Source organism: Heptranchias perlo, chromosome 29 (assembly GCF_035084215.1).
Source record: "Heptranchias perlo isolate sHepPer1 chromosome 29, sHepPer1.hap1, whole genome shotgun sequence".
Taxonomy (NCBI): domain Eukaryota; kingdom Metazoa; phylum Chordata; class Chondrichthyes; order Hexanchiformes; family Hexanchidae; genus Heptranchias; species Heptranchias perlo.
In genome coordinates, this window is record NC_090353.1 from 33477729 (window position 1) to 33495823 (window position 18095).

At 43.8% G+C, this 18095-nt stretch overlaps 1 protein-coding gene across 3 annotated transcripts in view; it reads left to right on the top strand.

The window, feature by feature from the left end:
- The window catches only part of LOC137299595 (semaphorin-4E-like), a 56848-nt gene that overhangs the window by 18121 nt on the left and 20632 nt on the right, over nucleotides 1–18095 (top strand). For all 3 annotated transcript variants that reach the window (XM_067968452.1, XM_067968454.1, XM_067968453.1), the window contains exons 2-3: nucleotides 6760–7138; nucleotides 8141–8286. In XM_067968452.1, the coding sequence (XP_067824553.1) occupies nucleotides 7015–7138; nucleotides 8141–8286 (270 nt within the window). In that variant the 5' untranslated portion in view covers nucleotides 6760–7014. The remainder of the gene's footprint in view (nucleotides 1–6759; nucleotides 7139–8140; nucleotides 8287–18095) is intronic.

Sequence of the window (18095 nt, forward strand, 5' to 3'; positions counted from 1 at the left end):
TAATAGTTTTGCAATTGAACAGAATTGGTGGGCTTTTTTTCTTTTGATTTTGTCCAAATAAGTTAGTTAGGAAATACATCTAAATTCATGACAACATAAAGAAATCCAGAATGGGGAAAGGGGCATTCAACCACTCCACACAAGATCTATGTATAATTATTCTATTGTGGACTTTCTCGCACACCATCTGTTGATCCGCAACTCCAGGGAAAATTATTTCCTTGCCCAGCCTGCCCTGGGAAATAAAAACAAGCAGTGTTGGTAAATATCTCTATAACCCTTGATCCAGTTTCTGAACAGATATCGATCCACCTCCTTTTTGATCCCAAATCAACTACCTTCTCTGGGATTCAGTTCCACTATCCTGTGAGGGTATCTGTGAATTTTTTTTGTATCAGTGGCAGTGTGGATACGAAATTGGCTAAGTGACAGGAAACAGAGAGTAGTGGTGACCGGTGGTTTTTCGGACTGGAGAAAGGTATACAGTGGTGTTCCCCAGCGGTTGGTACTAGGACCACTGTTTTTCTTGATATTTTTTAATGTCTTGGACGTATAGGGCACAATTTCAAAATTTGCAGATGACACAAGACTTGGAAGAGTAGTGAACAGTGAGGAGGATAGTGATTGACTTCAAGACGACAGAGACAGGCTGGTGGAATGGGTGGACACGTGGCAGATGAAATTTAGTGCAGAGAAGTGCAAAGAGATGCATTTTGGTAGGAAGAACGAGGAGAGGCAAAATAAACTAAAGGGTACAATTCTAAAGGGGGTATATGTGCACAAATCGCTGAAGCTGGCAGGGCAGGTTGAGAAAGGGGTTTAAAAAAGCATACAGGATCCTAGGCTTTATAAATAGAGGCATAGAGTACAAAAGCAAGGAAGTTATGATGAACCTTTAGAAAACACTGGTTCGGCCACAACTGAATTATTGTGTCCAATTCTGGGCACCGCACTTTAGGAAGGATGTGAAGGCCTTAGAGAGGGTGTAGAAAAGATTTACTAGAATGGTTCTAGGGATGAGGGACTTCAGTTATGTGGATAGACTGGAGAAGCTGGGGTTGTTCTCCTTTAGAACAGAGAAGGTTGAGAGGAGATTTGATAGAGGTGCTCAAAATCATGAGGGGCCTAGACACAGTAGATAGAGAAGCTTTGGCAGAAGGTTCGAGAACCAGAGGACACAGACTTAAGGTAATTGGTAAAAGAACCAAAGGCAACATGAGGAAAAACTTTTTTACGCAGCGAGTGGTTATGATCTGGAATGCACTGCCTGAAAGGATAGTGGAGGTGGATTCAATTGTGGCTTTCAAAGGGAATTGGATAAGTACTTGAAGGAACAAAATTTACAGGGCTACGGGGAACGGGCAGGGGAGTGGGACTGGCTGGATTGCTCTTGCAGAGAGCCAGCACGGGCTCGAAGGGCCAAATGGCCTCCTTCTGTGTTGTATCCATTCTATGATTCTATCTGTAACCTTGCTCAAGATTTGTGCCTTCCTGTCCTATGTTCATTGTCCAAGATAAATAGCTTGTTTGCTTCAACCTCACTTAACCTTTTAATTATCTTAATGACCTGTATTATCGCTCTCTAATTTCTCCAGCAAAGTAACTTTAGACACTCAAGTCTTTCTTCATAAATTAGTGCCTGAAGGTCTGGAATCTTCCTAATCACTCCTCTCTTGCATCTCTTCTTTTTGAGGTAGTGACCAAAACTGCATGCTATCAATCTATATAATGTTAATAAAGTAAATACAGAATATTGCCACATTCAGCTTTGAAGGTATCACAGGAAAAGTTTCAGGTAGAAAACAAAATATGAATGTAGGCCATTGCTTTTTTTCCTTCTCCTTCCCACCTTCCCCTAGTGTTTGTTCTAATTCTGTGATGTGGCATAAGTATTTGATGGGAAGTGGTGGGAGGTGTGAGATGAAGAGGAGACCCTGAAGTCACATGTGGGCTGTCAAGCTATAAGCCACTAGCCATGCGGCAGGAATTAGATGAGTTTATTTTATAATATAAAAACCTTAGCAAAGGCAATGTTGAACTTAAGTGCAGTTCACCTAAAAATGCATCAATGCATGCACACTAATGCACAAGGAAGAACTTTGTAATAGATCATCTCTCTCTGTTTATGTATTGGATCATTCCACCTCCAAAGTGTTCAAGGCTTGTAGTCAGTAAATAGCCAGAATCAAAAATCTGGTAGGGTAGTTTCAGATTGTCTTTTAGTTGTAATAGTTCTCTGAAAATAAAGGCAAATATTTGAAATTTCAGAGCTGAAAGAAATACACTTAGAAGATTATTTCAGCCTTTAGAAGGTAGTTAAATTGTACTAATCTGCACACGAGAAGCAAAACATACTCCTTTTGCAAAGTACCTACATATGGGATAAGTGGAGGGATCTGTTCAGTGTCTGTTCTGTTTTGGGTGTTTCGAAACAGTGAATACAGATAACCTTTTGCTGCATGTCATACAGAAATTATCATGATTTTTTTGGCATCTTGAAATGCCAGTGCAGCAACAATGTGGGACAGATTCTCAGTGAAGACAACAGTAGCTCGTCTTTGCTATGTTTGATAAATGTAAACAATCTTACAATACCAAGTTATAGTCCAACAATTTTATTTTAAAATCACAAGCTTTCGGAGGCTTCCTCCTTCGTCAGGTGAATGTCTGGGAATCCTCGAACGTTTCGCATTTATATTCAGAGAACAATACCTGGTGATTACAGATAATCTTTCCAACTGCCCGTTGTCAAGGCAATCAAAGTGTTCAGACAGAGAGGTGTTGCCTACAAGACCACTGAATATACAAACGGCCAGAACACAAAAGCGAGAGAGAGAGAGGGAGAAACATCCGGAAGGGAGAGAAAGACAGAAAATGACCCGTTGAATTAAAAACAGATAACTTATATTCGCTGGTGGGGTTACGTGTAGCGTGACATGAACCCAAGATCCCGGTTGAGGCCGTCCTCATGGGTGCGGAACTTGGCTATCAATTTCTGCTCGCCGATTTTGCGTTGTCGTGTGTCTCGAAGGCCGCCTTGGAGTATGCTTACCCGAAGATCGGTGGCTGAATTTCCTTGACTGCTGAAGTGTTCCCCGACTGGGAGGGAACCCTCCTGTCTGGCGATTGTTGCGCGGTGTCCGTTCATCTGTTGTCGCAGCGTCTGCATGGTCTCGCAAATGTACCATGCTCCGGGGCATCCTTTCCTGCAACGTATGAGGTAGACAACGTTGGCCGAGTCACAGGAGTATGAACCATGTACCTGGTGGGAGGTGTCCTCTCGTGTGATGGTGGTATCAGTGTCGATGATCTGGCATGTCTTGCAGAGGTTGCCGTGGCAGGGTTGTGCGGTGTCGTGGACGCTGTTCTGAAAGCTGGGTAATTTGCTGCGAACGATGGTCTGTTTGAGGTTGGGTGGCTGTTTAAAGGCGAGTAGTGGAGTTGTGGGGATGGCCTTAGCGAGGTGTTCGTCGTCATCGATGACATGTTGAAGGCTGCGGAGAACATGGCGTAGTTTCTCCGCTCCGGGGAAGTACTGGATGACGAAGGGTACTCTGTTGGTTGCGTCCCGTGTTAGTCTTCTGAGGAGGTCTATGTGATTTTTCGCTGTGGCCCGTCGGAACTGTCGATCGACGAGTCGAGCGTCATATCCCGTTCTTACGAGGGCGTCTGTAGGTGTCTGTAGGTGTCCATCGCGTTCCTCCTCGTCTGAGCAGATCCTGTGTATTCGCAGGGCCTGTCCATAGGGGATGGCCTCTTTGACGTGGTTAGGGTGGAAGCTGGAAAAGTGGAGCATCGTGAGGTTGTCCGTGGGCTTGCGGTAGAGTGAGGTGCTGAGGTGCCCGTCTTTGATGGAGATTTGTGTGTCCAAGAAAGAAACCGATTCTGAGGAGTAGTCCATGGTGAGCTTGATGGTGGGATGGAACTTGTTGATGTTATCGTGTAGTCTCTTTAGTGATTCTTCGCCGTGGGTCCATAGAAAGAAAATGTCGTCGATGTATCTGGTGTATAGCGTTGGTTGGAGGTCCTGTGCAGTGAAGAAGTCCAGCTCGAACTTGTGCATGAAAATGTTGGCGTATTGGGGTGCGAATTTGGTCCCCATGGCTGTTCCGTGTGTTTGGGTAAAGAACTGGTTATCGAAGGTGAAGACATTGTGATCCAGGATGAAGCGGATGAGTTGTAGGATGGCGTCTGGAGATTGGCTGTTGTTGGTGTTGAGTATTGATGCTGTCGCAGCGATGCCATCATCGTGGGGGATACTGGTGTAGAGTGCCGAGACATCCATCGTGGTGAGAAGTGTTCCTGGTTCAACTGGTCCGTGGGTACTGAGTTTTTGTAGGAAGTCTGTAGTGTCGCGACAGAAGCTGGGGGTTCCCTGTACGATGGGTTTCAGGATGCCCTCGATGTATCCAGAGAGGTTCTCACACAGGGTTCCGTTGCCTGATACGATAGGACGTCCGGGTGTGTTGGCTTTGTGTATCTTTGGGAGGCAGTAGAAGTCTCCCACGCGGGGAGTACGTGGGATGAGAGCGCGTAGGATGCTTTGAAGGTCTGGATCGAAGGTCTTGATCAGTTTGTTGAGCTGGTGGGTGTGTTCTTTGGTCGGATCTGCGGGTAACCGTCTGTAGTGTTCCTGGTTGTCCAGTTGTCGGTATGCTTCTTTGCAATAGTCCGTTCTGTTCTGTATGACGATGGCTCCTCCTTTGTCCGCTGGTTTGATGACTATGTTGCGGTTGGTCTTGAGAGCGTTGGTGGCGTTGCGTTGTGCTCGGGTGACATTCTGGACTGTCTTGTGAGTGCGGCTGATGAATCTGGCATTGACTCATTTCCTGACCGCTTGAGCATACATGTCAAGCTTAGTGCAGCGACCCTCCGGAGGAGTCCAGTTTGACTCTTTCTTCTTCGATTCTTCCAGTTCTTTACCCAAACACACGGAACAGCCATGGGGACCAAATTCGCACCCCAATACGCCAACATTTTCATGCACAAGTTCGAGCAGGACTTCTTCACTGCACAGGACCTCCAACCAACGCTATACACCAGATACATCGACGACATTTTCTTTCTATGGACACACGGCGAAGAATCACTAAAGAGACTACACGATAACATCAACAAGTTCCATCCCACCATCAAGCTCACCATGGACTACTCCTCAGAATCGGTTTCTTTCTTGGACACACAAATCTCCATCAAAGACGGGCACCTCAGCACCTCACTCTACCACAAGCCCATGGACAACCTCACGATGCTCCACTTTTCCAGCTTCCACCCTAACCACGTCAAAGAGGCCATCCCCTATGGACAGGCCCTGCGAATACACAGGATCTGCTCAGACGAGGAGGAACGCGATGGACACCTACAGACACCTACAGACGCCCTCGTAAGAACGGGATATGACGCTCGACTCGTCGATCGACAGTTCCGACGGGCCACAGCGAAAAATCGCATAGACCTCCTCAGAAGACTAACACGGGACGCAACCAACAGAGTACCCTTTGTCATGCATTACTTCCCCGGAGCGAAGAAACTACGCCATGTTCTCCGCAGCCTTCAACATGTCATCGATGACGACGAACACCTCGCTAAGGCCATCCCCACACCTCCACTACTCGCCTTTAAACAGCCACCCAACCTCAAACAGACCATCGTTCGCAGCAAATTACCCAGCTTTCAGAACAGCGTCCACGACACCGCACAACCCTGCCACGGCAACCTCTGCAAGACATGCCAGATCATCGACACTGATACCACCATCACACGAGAGGACACCACCCACCAGGTACATGGTTCACACTCCTGTGACTCGGCCAACGTTGTCTACCTCATACGCTGCAGGAAAGGATGCCCCGGAGCATGGTACATTGGCGAGACCATGCAGACGCTGCGACAACGGATGAACGGACACCGTGCAACAATCGCCAGACAGGAGGGTTCCCTCCCAGTCGGGGAACACTTCAGCAGTCAAGGAAATTCAGCCACCGATCTTCGGGTAAGCATACTCCAAGGCGGCCTTCGAGACACACGACAACGCAAAATCGGCGAGCAGAAATTGATAGCCAAGTTCCGCACCCATGAGGACGGCCTCAACCGGGATCTTGGGTTCATGTCACGCTACACGTAACCCCACCAGCGAATATAAGTTATCTGTTTTTAATTCAACGGGTCATTTTCTGTCTTTCTCTCCCTTCCGGATGTTTCTCCCTCTCTCTCTCTGTTTTGTGTTCTGGCCGTCTGGTGGTCTTGTAGGTAACACCTCTCTGTCTGAACACTTTGATTGATTGCCTTGACAGCGGGCAGTTGGAAAGATTATCTGTAATCACCAGGTATTGTTCTCTGAATATAAATGCGAAACGTTCGAGGATTCCCAGACTTTCACCTGACGAAGGAGGAAGCCTCCGAAAGCTTGTGATTTTAAAATAAAATTGTTGGACTATAACTTGGTGTTGTAAGATTGTTTACATTTATCAACCCCAGTCCATCACCGGCATCTCCACACTATGTTTGATAAGCAGAAGTAGAGAGGCTGGGCAAAGTTTTCATTGGTTTTGGATTTCCCTGCATACAAATAGGACCGAATACAAAAACGTTTACAATGACTACTTTGGGTTTGTCAAAGAACTAATATCCATTGCAAAAAGGCTGCTGTAAAGCTGAAATGTTTTAAATTAATTGCAGGTTTATTTATTTAGTGAAAGTCGTTGCACTGAAGAATGGTCATTTGGGCAAAGATACTGAACTGCAACGGTTCCATTTCAGGTTAATACTTCATGGCGGATTCTGTAAACCTGTGTTTGAAGATACAACCCAGGAGATTGTCTCTCGCTTGAGCATATTCTTTACAACAAGTGCCTTTTATCTGGGATGACATTTAAAATTTGGCACCATGTTGGTGACAGTCGTGGATCCTGGCCCTGCAGAACGACACTCCCTTCAGCAAAGTGGTTCCTGAAGCTTATTGAAGAGGTTCTGAAATACTCCAAAGCTTTAAACATCCAAACATAGACACTGAAAATGTGCTTGTCAAAAGTGCATAAAGCTGCCCTGTTCCTATTTTATAATCTGCTGATCAGATTTCCACTGTATTCACAAGCCAACACACTGGATTGTACACCAAGAAAAACTGTGAATTATGAAGGTAAGAAGCCGGGTACTTTTATCATAAATTCTACTTTTGTGGAAAATAGAGAAGCAGTTACTTCCAGTTTTCCCTGCCCTCAAAAAATAAATAGACCAGTGGTATGTTTTAATAATCTAGGTTGTTCTGTTTCCACTAATTTGTTTTTCATTTGTTTTTAGGATCTGGGTGATGCTACCACAGCTGCATTTTTTGCCCGTCTCTAATTGCCCTGAGAAGGCAGTGGTTGGCTTTCCCCTTGAAACAATCTGCTTGCTGGGCACTTTGGAGGCCATTGAAAATCAGCAGTGTAGTGTGGGACTGGAGTCACTTGTAGGGCAGATGGGGAAGAGGTGGCAGGTTCTCTTTCCTGAAGGGCCATTTGGGTTTTCACGACAATCCAGCGGCTTTCGTAGTCTTTTTTTCAAGTGCTAGATTTATTGAATTTAATTTCAGTATTTGCCATGGTGAGTTTTGAACTCATGGCTCTGGTTTGCTGGACCAGTACCATAACTAGTACACTACTGTACCCTAAGTGGAATTCTATGCTCCATGTTAAAAGCTGCTTTTTTTCCTCCAATTTTCTCTCTCCTTGAGAGCGCACTGACTTATGCTAGGATTACAGCCCACACTCCTCCAATATCTTGCTCAAGCAGCCATTCTTCTTCATTTGAATGTCAGCAGACTATTCAATCTTTGGGGAATTTGGTTTCGCTGGTGCTACTCAATTCCATGAAGATAGAAATGTTGAATATCTCAATCCATCACTGATATTCAAGGTTCCACTGTGTCTGTTCTCCATGTCAGTGTCATTTTTTGCATTTTCAATATAATCTTGATTATTATTGGTGACATCATAATTTAAGTTGCCTGTATAATTATTGGCATAATTCTAACTTTGATACAGTGTATATCTTAATTTTTAATTCCAACCTTCAACATGTTAAGATAAAGCCTTCCTTAAATCTTACCGTTTAATATTTTTGACAGCCATCCATAACTTTATCTTGCTACTTCTTATAGATGCAAACTTGAAAACATTCGCTGAACAAGGAATCTCCAATTATTCAACATTGCTACTCAGTGAGGAACATAACCTACTGTTTGTAGGAGCCAGAGATGCTATCTTCGCACTCAACATTGACAATGTTTCAGACAGTATATCACAAGTAAGCATATTGGGAGAAATTGCTTTCATTTTATGGGTCATGCTCGTTGATATGAATATCAAATTGGTAACATTACAGGGACAGTGTACACCCAGGAGGTACTGGCAAAACTGGGGTCCCCAGTGCAAGACCGCTGGACCCCTGTTCCAAAGGACAATCATTTCTGAACTGTTTCTCATTTTTACTCCCCTTTAACCCTGTCTACTCCTTTAGATCTCCCTGTGCCACACATTGTCCCTCACTAATAGATCAATGTGAATGCTGCTTGTAGGAACTCTTTGAGGACCTCTCCCTATTGTTTAGTTGAAAAACTACTGTGCAACTGAGCCATACAGCCCAGAAGATCCAAATTCAATTCCTAGTCTATGTTGAGTTGCCTGATGTTAACTGGGATGGTAGTTGCAGTGGTTTATTAGGGAGTGGAGGATGGTGGGGGGGGTGGGGGGGAGGAAAATTAACATAGAAAGCAGAAGTAAGATGCTATCAAGTGCCTACTGCTTGAAAGTGCATTTGTGTGACTGTCTGGTGAGGACAGGCTTGGCATGGCCCAGAACCCCATGGTTGAATAGTCTACGGACATTGTCTAATTCACAAAGAATGATCATTTGGGTGAGTGGCTGAAGGGCTGCGAGAGCCCATAGAACTGTATCTTAGTATGAGTTTCAAGAGCTTTATGAGTGGCTTTCAATGGTGTGGATGACTGTTTTCCACACCCCCTCCAGTGGAGAAGCACAATTTTCAGCCACATCCCATAATGGGATCAGTGAGTTTGGGCACTGACTTTGCAGGACTGTTTCTCATTTTCACTTTGGGGTATGATCGTAAGTGTATTAGGTCTTTACTGCCAGATACTGGATAAGAAATACACTGGCACATATTAAAAACAGTAAATATTTGCAATAAAAACAGAAAATGGTGAAAATGTAAAGTAGGTCAGTAGGCATCTGAAAGAGTAAGATTGGTTAATGTTTGAGGAGACCGTCCTTAGAACATTCTAGCTTTCCTGTTTTTTCTTTATCACTAAGTATTTATACAGGTCTATTGGCTGATAATACTTCAAAATAAAATCCCTCCATCTTACTTTTATTATGTTTTGAAAAGGTCTGTTAACATTTAACTGTCTTGCAATTAGTAGTTCTGTAACACTTCAAGATGAGCTACTGTATGGGAGAAGCCTATGGCAATACTGGATTGCCAGAGTGGTTTGTTAACCTGCCCCCTCAAAAAAAAAGCTTGGACTAGCCAGTCATTCCTATTTTTTGCAATTGCTTATAACTATCAGGATTCATTAGTGAAATTAGATTTTGCCTTGGGCTGGATTGGAATTCATGCATTCAGATGCAACAGGTAATGACTGATGCTATTATTATAACTGGCTAATAGAGCGTAAACCATTTTTTTGGCTTAATTAATTAGTTGGTGAGAACAAGGAATAGTAGCAGACCAAAATACATAGCATGTGTTTTTAACAACAGCTAAGTTTTAAAATTATATTAAGTACACAGTGGGCTGGGGGGACAATAAAGCAAAAGCAAAATACTAGAGATGCTGGAAATCCGAAATAAAAACAGAAAATGCTGGAAACACTCAGCAGGCCAGACAGTATCTGTGGGGAGAGAAACAATTAACGTTTCAGGTCGATGACCTTTCATCAGAACTAGGACAATGTTTTATTAAACTGACCTTTCCCCATTAAGATCTGGACTCAAAACACCTTGAATAAGTGTCCCGTTTATAATCTTTAATTTCAAAATGTATATTTTCCCTCTTCGCTTTTTAAGCTTCTCTCTGGAGGATGCTAACTCATGCTGAGCCTAATCTTGTGCTGGCTCACCCAGGTGGCCATTCTTTGAATATGAGCACAGGCAATGATTTTTAGCAGTCTGTTCGACTATGGGGGCAAGGGTATTGCAGTTGATCGCATTCATGCCCTGCACTCACTGTCCATGCACATGCACTTTCAGGCAGGGGGGTCACTCGTTAGTGATCAAGAGCGGGATCCCTAGTGGGTTTTAGTCTCCCACTCGTCCACAGATGTTTAAAAATCTATTTGATGAAAGACTAGATGGCACAACATATTCAGACACTTCTTTCACCTGGCAGCTTAATTCAGCTCCAAATGATGATGGGAAATTGTTATTTGTTTGGTAAAGACGAAGAGTCCTAAGTGAAATGAGTTGGGTCTCGTTCCAGTTCCCAGTAGATGCAGATTTCCTTTGTTTGAGTGTCTCTGCTTTCTCTTGCCCCTAATTTTCTTCTCTCCAAGGAAGGCTTGCTGGAGCATGGCTCCGCAGGTACCGTCCACCCCTGGTATTTCTCCTAAGTAGCCGGTCTTCATGTATGAGCACTGGTGATGAATGTTGGTAGGCTATTTCACTGTGGAAGGCATCACAGTTAAGCATGCTTTCCCTCTTTACTTGTCGTCCATACAGGCAAAGTGATCAAAGTGATCAGTAGCAAGTTGGTCAATCTCAGCAGAGTAGCAGTAATGGAGTTACGATCAGCCTTAATGCTCAAAAATTTGTCTGGGGTCCCATTCCTGATTGTTATCTAACACCATTTGCTGGAAAGCACGGGTACGGATGATAGGTCTGGGTGGAACTGGGCTTGGCTGTGATTTTCCTCCCATCTAACAGACGAATAGCCCACTGATGCTATCTGGGGTCACCCATAAAGAATGGTCCCTTGGTAGAATGTATCAGAGTGCCTGTAACTAGTGCCCATGCAGTCATACCCAAGCAATGAGTCAACTAGTTCAGGAGAGGGGAAGGGGGGAAAAGAAAGTGGCTGATAAAGAAGGAAAGTGGGGTAACTAGCTAAAGAAATAGTCTGTCTCTTCCATATAAAAAAAATAGTGCAAAAATTGACTGAATTATCAGTAGTAGAGTAACATTTTTTAAATTATCCTATCATTTGATTTAAGCAACATAAATAACACAGCAAAATGGTTAGTTTAGTGCTTAAATAAAATTGAAGTTCTTATATAATTTGAATTAAGAGTACTGTCAGTTTTCTCGTGAAGTCAAGTTTACTTTCTACCAAATGTTTTGCTGCTCTCTACAAAGGTTGAAACTTAGCTGTGCTGTGGACGTTAAGCCTTTTCAATGAGTAGAGCCGAACAGGTGTTGTGATGAAAGAAATGATGGGTTAAAGTGATGTGTTAGAACACGATAACAATCTGTTTTGTTATGAGAAACGTCTGTTTAGAAACCTTTTACAACCATGCTCACGTGAGTCTGTCTGTTGCCTACAGGATAATTGACCTTGGACACTGACACTTCAAAATGATTTTGTTTATGCTTTGCTTGTGCAAAGGTGAAAAGCTGTGAAACAGGGGTGTGGGGGCAAAAGTTATCAGCATTTTAAATGTGTGAGAAAACTGTCTTTATGAATAAACATATTAATGAAGCATTCTAATTTACAGTTGTAGATTAATTGAACAAAAATAGATTTCTCAAACTCCCACTACAAAAGTCTGTTACAGAGACAATGTATCGTGGGACTACCATGTTACGTTTGTGCAGCTGGCTAGGATGAGTCTTTCCTATAGAGGGCAGGAAGTTGCTGTTCTGTTGATGTCTTTGTTTTGGAAACACTTTGACTTTGGCAGAGTTCTTTAACCGAGGTCAGGGAGTTACTGTTGACTGTAATTCTGTGTCACGGGACAGGATTTATCTCGCAGGTTGTTTCTTTCAGGTTTAGTTTGTACAAACTGTGAGGCTCTTTAAAAGGGGCCCTAACTTTGTGAAAGTGCTTCAGCAAATTTTATGTTTGGGGAAGGAGAAGGGACACAAGTTATTTTTGTCATCGTGATTTCAAGTACAAGTGATATGCTGCGTTTCAATACTTTGGTTATGCATTTGCTAACAACAACAAATACTTTCATGAAAACCACGCTGCTTCAGTAAACAAAAATTAATGTAAGTTAGGAGAGAGCAGAGATTAGGAGTGGGAGTAGAGAAAATACAGGAATGGAGAGTGAGCAAACAAGACAAGAGTTGGGGGATAAATGGATACTGAGAAAGTCAGAGGTAACACTCATTTTAGAAAGGAACACTGCTGGGAAGAGGGACGAATGAGAGCAACAGCTATAAAACTAATTCAGTTTGGGTGAAATGTACAACTATCTCTTTCAAGGACTTTTGTGTACTCCCATTATGGGAAACTGTGATGCAGCTAAATCCCATTAAAAAAAAACTTACTTGTAAAAGGAGTGGGTGGGGTTCGTTTGAGCGGTTATCTTGTTTTCTCTCCTATTTTTGAAGACACGCCACACTATAAAGAGAGAACACCTTTATGAACAGGAAGAAGAAACTTTGAATGATCAGAGTCGCTTATCCGAAGTAGCTCTGTAGCATAAAGGCGGTATAAGAAGGTCCAGACTCCTGTCCTGTTCTGCCGCCTTTCTTTTTCAATCTACGCAAATAAACACTTACTCAACCAACCTTCAAGGGTATAGTCAAACACATGTGTAGGTGTACACTATATACCCGCTATAAATTTTTGGAGGCAACTATATGTTCACTTTTTGGTTGCTGTGACCACCAGCTTGTGCTTGCCTCAATCACCTATCTGACAGAATTTCTCCCATGCTGCAGAAGCAGCAGCATCAACAGCGGTAGAACTAGCAGGAAAGGCAGCAGAAGAATCTGAAGCTAGTGTACGGCGTGCTGCTGATTCTGCCACTGTCTCTCGTGCTGGCTAATTCTTTTCCTGCCCCTGTTGACTTTCCTTATGACCCCACTGCATTTGCTCCCATAACTTGGGGTAACCACAGCCTCGCCCCATGCTTCTGCTGCTGGTGGCTGCAGGTTGAATGGCTGGCTTCTTGTGGCTGCCTGCTACTTGTGAATTAGTGACTTCTGGTTACTGGTGGTAGCTAGCTGGCTTCTAGGGTTGGGTGTGGGCTGTTGAGTTGGCCAGCCCTTCTGGTCTATGCATCAACTAATCGCTGAAGAAACTCGCTCAGCGATGAGGGAGCTGATTTTGTGTGTGAATTGTATAATGTGTTTTTGCACATCATGAAGTAAACGCAACATGAAATATTCATGTGTGTAACTCAAATGGATGGAAAATGCACCAACTCTCTGATCTTAGTCGCTATACCAGGCTGACAGGTGTGACTGCCTGTTTGTTGGCTTCGGAAAGATTTTAGGAACGTCCATCCTGCTGGTCGATCAAGTTGTGAAAAATAAAAGTTTTCTGGAGGAGCACGGCCCTCAGATTATACACCACCCCACCTCCAGAAAATAATTTTCCATTTTTAAAATTGCCACAATGCAATTGGTACTTAAACTCTTCTGCGCTATCAGAGAGTTCTATTTAAGTGAGTGGTTGAGCCATTCAGACCAGGAAAAAAAGGGCTGCCCTTGTGTTTTCCATTTAGCACTGCCGGTATTTTAAAGCATCTGACTAAATAGTGCATGCTGTGATACAAGGTTGCTGATCTTAACGTTCAGTTTATTTAAATTTCCATAATGTTGAACCTTTCATGCAATTAAGTTGACGAGTCTAAGCAGTCTCCTGATGAAATGGAGAGAATCAGTTTAACTCCACAAACCCTTTTACTTCTGAGTATCGGTTCTGAGTTTTTCTTACAATTATCAGAAAAACCACAAATCACTGAAAAAATGAACAATTTTAGTTCTCCTTTGCTACTGCAGTTTTGGCTGAAACTTTGACATTGAATTATGATGTTTTAAGATTGTTGATGTAAATGTTAGCTACTTTTTATGCAGTTTTCCCACCAGACCAAACATAATGCAATGGTATTTTCTTTTTATTGGTAATTTGGATATTAATGAGACCGAGTTAATCAAGCACAAATACCAGGACCTACAATATAACCACATCACTGTTAGTTTTATTTTTGCTCTTTGTAATTTGTTCTGTTAAATTTAAGATTCTGTAGTTGTTTTATTCGACAGTTAAAAGCTGACCAGAGTTTAAATCCTTTTAATATCTTCTTTGACTCACAGGCCAACTCTAGCTGAGTGGGTGGGTGGGAAACTTGCTCCCAGGCCTCCCCCAGTGCTCTTCTGAGCCATCTACTTGGAAGTGTGGCAAAACAGACCAATAATGTCTGATTTTTTTTTTCAACCTCCTTCCTCTGTGAGGAAGTGCTTGGCCCCTCTGCTGTGTGCTTTCCCATAGTGATGTGTTCGATGCTGGTAATTGCAACGGAAGCATGAGGATGTTCCCACTTGTCTATAGTACTCTGTGTTGATGCAAAGTACTGTGGTATTGTGCAGCCCAGGCAGTTTGCTAAGTAGTTTTATGCTGGGATCTGGTTTCTTAGGTACTTTTACCTAAGTTACTTCCATGTGTGACATTCTTGCCTTTTATAGTCTGTGCTGTGCCTCTGCTGTACTTAAACCTATTCAAAAAAGACTCAGTACAGTAAATAGAATGTTTCAAATTGAGAAACAATTCATTTTAGTTTTTTAAAAAGTCTAAATCTCCAAAACTACCAGCTCAGCACATTTCCAAGGAATAAAACTGTGTCTCTGCTGCATGCGGCTGAGCAGAAGCTGGTATTGTGATTTTATATTCTCCATTGTCACTGACTCTTGCGAGACCTCTGTGATGGGAATCACCGGTACTGTCATGGTGTAAACGTGGTTCTACCATCCAGACAACTTGTAAATCTTTGTAGTACAATCTATTTAATCATCAGTTCAGCAATAAATATAACAAATCCAGCAGAAGCCACTTAATAAAAAAAGCAGTGCAAACTCAAAAAGCAGCTCAAAATTGGGCATCCGTGAGGTGCTGTGGGCCATCAGCAGCAGCAGCAGAATTGTATTCTACCACAATCTGTAACCACATGGCCTGGTATGTCCCTCACTGTACCATTACCATCAAGCCAGGGGATCAACCCTGGTTCAATGAGGAGTGTAGAAGAGCATGCCAGAAGCAGCACCAGGCGTAGCTAAAAATGAGTTGCCAACCTGGTGAAGCTACAACACAGGACTACATGTATGCTAAACAGCGGAAGCAGCATGCTATAGACAGAGCTAAGCAACCCCACAACCAACGGATCAGATCAAAGCTGTGCAGTCCTGCCACATCCAGTTGTGAATGGTGGTGGACAGTTAAACAACTAACTGGAGGAGGAGGGTCTGTGAACATCCCCATCCTCAATGATGGCAGAGCCCAGCACGTGAGTGCAAAAGACAAGACAAACCATCTTCAGCCAGAAGTGCCAAGTGGATGATCCATCTCGGCCTCCTTCCGAGATCCCCACCACCACAGAAGCCAGTCTTCAGCCAATTCGATTCGTTCCATGTGATACCAAGAAACAGCTGAGTGCACTGGATACAGCAAAGGCTATGGGCCCCGACAACGCCCCGGCTCTGGTGCTGAAGACTTGTGCTCCAGAACTAGCTGCGCCTCCAGCCAAACTGTTCCAGTACAGCTACAACACTGGCATCTACCCAACAAAGTGGAAAATTGCCCAGGTATGTCCTGTCCACAAAAAGTAGGACAAATCCAATCTGGCCAATTACCGCCCCATCAGTCTACTCTCAATCATCAGCAAAGTGATGGAAAGTGTCATAGACAGTGCTATCAGGTGGCATTTACTCACCAATAACCTGCTCACCGATGCTCAGTTTGGGTTCCACCAGGATCACACTGCTCCAGACCTCATTACAGCCTTGGTCCAAATTTGGACAAAAGAGCTGAATTCCAGAGGTGAGGTGAGGTGAGAGTGACTGCTATTGACATCTAGGCAGCATTTGACTGAGTGTGGCATCAAGGAGCCTTAGTAAAATTTAAGTTAATGGGAATCAGCTGGAAAACTCCATTGGCCAGAGCCAATACCTAGTACAAAGGAAGATGGTAGTGGTTGTTGGAGGCCAATTATCTCAGCCCCAGGACATTGCTGCAGGAGTTCCTCAGGGCAGTGTCCTAGGCCCAACCATCTTCAGCTGCTTCATCAATGACCTTCCCTCCATCATAAGGTCAGAAGTGGGGATGTTTGCTGATGTTGCACAGTGTTCAATTCCGTTCGCAACCCCTCAGATAATGAAGCAGTCCGTGCCCGCATGCAAGAAGACCTGGACAACATTCAGGCTTGGGCTGATGTATGGTGCAAATGTTACTTGCCACTTAAGTGCCAGGCAATGACCATCTCCAACAAGAGAGAGTCTAACCACCTCCCCTTGACATTCAACGGCATTACCATCGCCGAATCCCCCACCATCAACATCCTAGGGGTCACCATTGACCAGAAACTTAACTGAACCAGCCACATAAATACTGTGGCTACAAGAGTAGGTCAGAGGCTTGGTATTCTGCAGCAAGTGACTCCCCAGAGCCTTTCCATCACCTACAAGGCACAAGCCAGGAGTGTGATGGAATACTTTCCGCTTGCCTGGATGAGTGCAACTCCAACAACACTCAAGAAGCTCGATACCATCCAGGACAAAGCAGCCCGCTTGATTGGCACCTTAAACATTCACTCCCTCTGCCATCAACGCACCGTGGCTGTAGTGTGTACCATCTACAAGATGCACTGCAGCAACTCGTCAAGGCTTCTTCGACAGCACCTCCCAAATCCACAACCTCTACCACCTAGAAGAACAAGGGCAGCAGGCGCGTGGGAACAACACCATCTGCACGTTCCCTTCCAAGTCACACACCATATATACCATGGAATATATTGCCATTCCTTCATCGTCACTGGGTCAAAATCCTGGAACTCCCTATCTAACAGCACTGTAGGAGAACCTTTACCACACAGACTGCGGTGGTTCAAGAAGGCAGCTCACCAGCGCAGTCTCGAGCAATTAGGGCTGGGCAATAAATGCTGGCCCTGCCAGCAATGCTCACATCCCATAAATGAATTTAAAAAAACAACGGGCATGGGCAGAAATTTCCAGAATATTTCCCTTTCACTCCTACTGTATCGAAGTCCTGATCCAAGCACAATGTTTGATACAATATTCTGATTCAATGGACTCTGACTCGATGGGCCGAACGGCCTCCTTCTGTGCTGTAATTTTTCTATGATTCTATAAACTGTTCTCCCAATTAAAAGGTGGGGAACAGAGTGTTCTGGGAGCCAAGGCTAACCTAAAGAACGTTGTATTTCTACACCCTGGCCTTGGAAATGCTAAGATTATGGTAGTCTTGATCAAAAGATTAGTTACCTATGTTTTTTTAATTGGCTTATGGAGCTGTGTTTTTGATACAAATGCTGAAAGATTAGGTCGTTGGAGGTTATACTGAAATATTCCCTTTTCCCTTTTTTTTTAATGCTCTGCAATTTAATTGGGGGGTAACAGTTTATGCACATATCAGGACTTCATATTCAGCATTGTGTTTGTATTTGGAATTTTCTGAACTTGAATGACTGGGAAGTAGCTTGCTATTCTGGAACTCAAAAGAAACGGTGTAGCAACCAGTGAATTCTGTTTCAAAACAGAAAAGGCTACAGGTCAGGCAGCATCTGTGGAAAAATGGGAATCAGTCGATGTTTCAGGCCTTACGACCCTTCCAGAAGACTGGGCGATATTACAGATGAACAGCATTTAAAAATGAACAGAAGGGGGAAGGGAAAACAACGCACGCACGTACACACAGGAAATGTGGAGGCTGCAGTGGCTTGGGAATCTGGAGTAAAAGCAGGTCAACACCAAGGGTGCAGACAACCCCACTGGTAGTGTTCTGACAGGGAGGTGCCCACCCCAAGTACCAACGTGCTTCCTCCCCCCATCACCTGAAACACTGGCACGCTCATAATGAGGGGTGAGAGAATGGGTTGAAACATGGGGTGGGCACTCCCCGTTAGAACACTACTGGTG